At 42.7% G+C, this 5,326-nt stretch overlaps 1 protein-coding gene across 1 annotated transcript in view; it reads right to left on the reverse strand.

Annotated features, from left to right (window-relative positions):
• Positions 1–1,172: 1,172 nt before the first annotated feature.
• The window catches only part of ADAMTS20 (ADAM metallopeptidase with thrombospondin type 1 motif 20), a 257,040-nt gene continuing 252,886 nt past the window's right edge, over positions 1,173–5,326 (reverse strand). Inside the window, exon 39 of the mRNA XM_019515771.1 lies at positions 1,173–2,960. Within this exon, the coding sequence (XP_019371316.1) occupies positions 2,871–2,960 (90 nt within the window). The 3' untranslated portion in view covers positions 1,173–2,870. The remainder of the gene's footprint in view (positions 2,961–5,326) is intronic.

Raw genomic sequence — 5,326 nt, forward strand, 5'->3', positions numbered from 1 at the left:
AATTTCCTTTAGTCCCATTTTTCCCCTCCTCTCCCCATCTACCTTTTCAGCTCCCCCATAGCTCTGGCTCCAGTCCCAGACTCTGTGCCAGCATGCTTCCCTGTTCTGCAGGCTTTGGGTGTTGTCTTTTAATCAATTAAGATCAATTAACCTAAAGTTAACCCCCGAGCCTCAGTTCTTCAGTCTAGGCCCCTGTAGTCTACCAGTTCTAATCCCGGTCCCGGTAACTTTAACCCTCTACATTTCTACTTTCTTACCTTAACCTTTCTCCAGGTATCCCAAGTACACCAAGCACATACATACATACATATCACAATACCCAACTTAGGAACTCACTTGTGTGTATGTGTAGGTTGGTGGTGTGTGTGTAAATTAGTGAATACACATATAGAGATATAGATTGATATTGTGTGTGGTATATGAATTAGTAATCTGCATATGTGTATTGAATGTGCAGGTGGTGGTAACTGGTTCTGTCTAAATTTGGTGTGTGTAGTGTGAGTGAACCTAGACTAATTATTTTGAACGTGTGTATCTGAGTTGCTAGTGTGAGTGTGTGTGTGTATATGGCATTGTGTGCATGATATACAAATTAGTGATCTGTGTCTAACGTTTGGGGTGTATAGTGTATGTGCCTGAGGTGGCAGTGTGAGTGTGTATGCCTAATAGGGGTGTAAGCACCTAGTGAGTGTGTGCTTAATTGATTTGTATGTGTGCATGTGCAGTTGTACACCATGCCCTCCTGTCTAACAGCGCAATATTGAGATCCTGAGCATTGGCCTGACCCCTCAGGGCAACAGCACAAAACCAAATACAGTAAGGTCTTTGCCCCATTAATATTTCATAGACATGCCACTAACTTTCTGCCTTCCTTAATGCCTGCAAGAGTGTTTTTTTTTAAAGTTTTAGGATTCAGTCATTAATCCATCCAATGCAAAAATTAGTTTATTTTTTAAAACATATTTAAAAAAAATTAAAAAGTAAGTTTCATTTACTTCCCATTCTTTGCTTGTACAACAGATAAAACTGATTTTGTGGCAGTTATTTCAGTATTATTCTACAGTACTTTGTGTTTCTGTTCAGATAATGCTGACTAACTATTCTGAAGCTAAACAAATTAGTTGAAATTCCAAATAAGTCGCTGATATGAAAAAACACAAAGTACTCAAATGTCAATCACACAAGCATATTTATTATATAAATATTTTATAAATTATAAGATTTTAATAAATGTAAACATTTCTAGGAAAATAGTGTTATATATTTCTAATTAATGTTTACAACTAATATGAGGCACATAGTGCAAAAATACTTTTCTGATACAGAGATCACAAAATAATTACCTACATGTGTTATCTAAAAGTAAATGCTTAAATTTCTGTGATACAATATAGTTTTTAATTTATCTGTATTACTGATTCATGGATACATTTTGTTGGTAAATTAAAATATAGCTGCCATATGACTACCAATGGTACTGATACATAAACGTTAGTTGATATTTGGTTTACAGAGTAGGTATTACCAAGAAAAATACTTACAATTATCTAGTACATAGTGGGTGTATATACAGTTTCATTACTATGCTTTAGGTAATGCACATTAAATCTAGTATCTCCATTGAGAGGTACTATAAAAATGCACATAAGCCTATTTTAATGGGCATTAGCTAAAGAGCAGTTCTTTGTGATGCTTTAATGTGCATTAAAATAGGCTAATAGCTTTAAAGTACATGTGTAGATGCACCCATTGTGTTGTGTTATGCCCAAAGAAAGTGTTACTTTGATTACCTGAGAATTTCCCCTGAACCAGGATAACTTTATACTATACATATTTTCCCTGCTTCTAGACTTGGAGTTCTTCTAAACAAACAAACAAACAAAAAATCAAACAATTAGATGATATCTGAAATTGATAAGCTCAAGTCAATGGGAATTCCAGATGTGAAAGGAAATCAAGTTATGGCTTTCATTTATATACCATTGGCCAGTTAGAAGTAAAACGTCTTAAGTATATGGACAAAGTTTAGGAAAATATATGTATTTATAAAATTGCATACAAAAATCATACAACACACACAATATACTGTTTTTACAGTATACTTGGCTGAGAGGTAGGGTTTTTAAAATAAGATGTCCAAAAATATGTTTCCTTATTTTCTTGTACCCACAACAAAACTGCATCTTGATGTTAAACATTTTCTATGGAGACTACAGAACACTTTCCAGAACTACTACTACTGTTTTAGCACCACAAAAATAAAGAGAATAAAAAGTTTGCAATGACATAAGAACATAAAATTCTATACAAACTGTATCAGAAGAAAGTATATTGCTTTTGTACTCTTTTGATGCCAATTTTTGGCAGATCATAATACCCAGCAGGTTTCATGAAAGCTGAAAGAAGTTGAAATTATTAGTTTGTGTCCCTATCTGTCAATAATTTTTCCTTTCTACATTTTAATATAGTTGATTGACACAACCAGTACAGCATATGTATTTTATTTAACACTTCATAAAAATTTGCACTGATTAGTTGCAGGTACAGCACTACAATTATGGTCCAGTTTAAGGTGTTACCCATAGTAGTAACCTCAGTGCAGTTTATTTGTTTTTATATACTGTACATTAAGTTAATGCCTCTGTTAAAACCTGGGGGTTTATGATTGTGATTTATGTACTTGTTAGCTCACAAACATATGATAAAACAATAATATGCATCCCTGATATTAACACTGATGAAAACATGACAGAATTCTTAGAATTAATTAAACATTACAGAGATGAAAAACTGAAAATATTACAGCACCTACAATTTGCACCTTAAAGCCAGAATTTCCTGTTTTTGATGCATTGACCATATCACAGTTTTTACTGTATTTGAAGATGGAGACCAATGCTTGCATTAGGGACACATTTTCCACAGAATCCTCCACATCTTCCATATATTTTAGTACCATCCTGAAAATTACAGAGGCAAAAATAGAGGGATCTCAATCACAAAAACCGACTGAAGTACCAGCTACACAATTCAGTTCCTTAATGTTCTGAGTCATCAGAATCTTTAATACATCACACATGAGAAGACTGTCACAGAGAAGATCAAATTGATGTGAACAGCTAGGGTGCTTGTACATGAGCATGGAGGCTGCTCTAACACACTGTAATTACAGTGCGTTGGAGCAGACTCGATTAATTGAGTCTGCTGGAGCATGGCAATTTCTACACTCCAGCAGCCTCCTGCATCTCATGCATCAGTGTCTCCATGCTTGAAAATGGTGGCAGGGGCACTTGAACTAAAGCTTGTTGAGTGAGCTTTAGTTCAACCACCCCTGCCACCATTTTTAAGCATGGGGATGCTGATATGAGACACTGTGGTGCTTTAATAAGAATGGCTTTCAGAGCTGCTCTAATTAAAGTGCTGCCCCTCTCCCCGCCCCCCAGAGCACATGTAAAAGTGCTCATAAGGGCCAAAAATCCTTGTATTTTGCACCTTGAGAGTGCAAGACTTTCTAAAACCACACTGCAGATTAACTTTGTATAGTAAACTTTGCAGTCTTGGGTGGGAAACAGACATCCTCTTTGGACCATGATCAGCCATGGCACAGCTGATGCCCTTCACAGATGTTTTAATAGACATTGCCAGGGCTGTCGTCCCCCAGGGCCAGTCTCCTGCCCCTTCCAGGGCTCCAGGGCCCTATCCTGAGAGAAACCCCTGCTTGCAGATGAGCCCCATGTTGGAGAATGTGGAAATCCCACAGCTGGGATTCAAATACAGAGTGGGGAGCTCCCCAAGGTGTTCCCTCTGCTTGCATGTAGTACCTTGGCTCTGAGGTGGCAGCAAGAAAAGCATGCCAGGTACCTGCATGCCTATTATGCTGTGACCCCTGGTGTCATGTATGAGAAGAGGGGGAAACTCCTAGGAGAGTTCTTGGCTTGCAGAGCCACAGCAGTAAGATTTCCACAGGAAAATTTTCCCCCCACCCCCCCCTTTTGCTAGTCAGCTGGTTGGTGGGATGGGGAAGGGGGTGCATTCTCCTGAGGCTGGAATGCTTCTCCAGTTGTTTATGGCTGCTGCTGCTTTTCAGCAGCTGCCAACTGCCAATTGACAGCCTACCCTCCACCTAGGCAGGGGAATCAGCTGATTGGTGGCAGAGGTGGACACATTCTGTCCCAGGAGGGTTCCCCCCAAAGGAGAAGCTGCCCCATCAATCATTTGATTAGCAGGAGGAGGGAAATTTTTCAGGGCAGGGTCCCCATGTCCCCCAGGCAACTTGCCCCAGGACAGGCTATCAGAGAACCAGTGCTCTTCCTCCCCAGCAACTTCTTTGGATGGGAGGGAGGACTATAGGATAGCTCAAGGGTGGGAAAAAAACAGCCTGTGCCTGCAGAGGGGCTTTGTCCAGCCCGTGGTGGGTCCCTTGGTCCTGCCTGGCTCAGGCATCATCCCACAGTGATGTACCCTGCTGCAACCTGGGCATGCAGTGGGGGTGGGACCATTCCCCACTCGACTGCCTTTCTAGGCAGTGGCAGCTGCTGACCCCAGTCCTGTAGTACTGGATGGGAACTGCGGACAGTCCTGACTCACCCTGCACCTGCTGCAGACTCACTTGCTCACACTGAACAGCTGCAGCAGCAGCAGTGCTGGTGAGTCAGAAGTGTGCTTGGCTTGGGGGAAAAGTGGCTCAAACCCCTCAGTGCTGCCTGACTCTTCCTGCAGCAGCCACATGGAGCCTCCACTGGGCAGCCCTGCACTGTTACTCCTGCCTCCAGACTGAAAGCCAGTCCAGCAGGGAGCTGCCCGAGCCCTGCTGCATGCCCATGTACCATGGACAGATGGTGTGGGGGCTGGGTTGGGGTTGTGTGGGCCTCTAGCTGATCTGCTCTTGTTGGGGTTAGTCTGGAGCAGGCATGGGGCATGCTGGGGCTGCGTGCTGCTGGGGATGGCACAGAGACGCTGCAGGGCGCATGGGCTCTGGGCCGCTGCAGATTGGGGGCAGGTGCTGGCCAGCTCAGGGGAGCACATGGGTGGGGGGAGGGCTCCCATGCACATCCCAATATACCAACAAACCCTACCTCAGAAATTCCATTACTACACTCTTCCACACACACAGTCGCACCCCCCACAAACACTCCTCCACACCCCACACCATCCCGGGTCTCTGGGGGGAGCCCCACTCACTACTACCCATACACACCCCACCACACACAAACACTTACACCTCCCCACACATACCCCCAGCCACCCTCCCCTCCACACACCCAACAAAACCCATTCCCACCCACACATCCATACAAACACCCCCAACAAGCCCCTCATACCCACC

Source organism: Gavialis gangeticus, unplaced genomic scaffold (genome assembly GCF_001723915.1).
Source record: "Gavialis gangeticus isolate Ggan-Ray unplaced genomic scaffold, GavGan_comp1, whole genome shotgun sequence".
In the NCBI taxonomy this organism is placed as follows: Eukaryota; Metazoa; Chordata; order Crocodylia; family Gavialidae; genus Gavialis; species Gavialis gangeticus.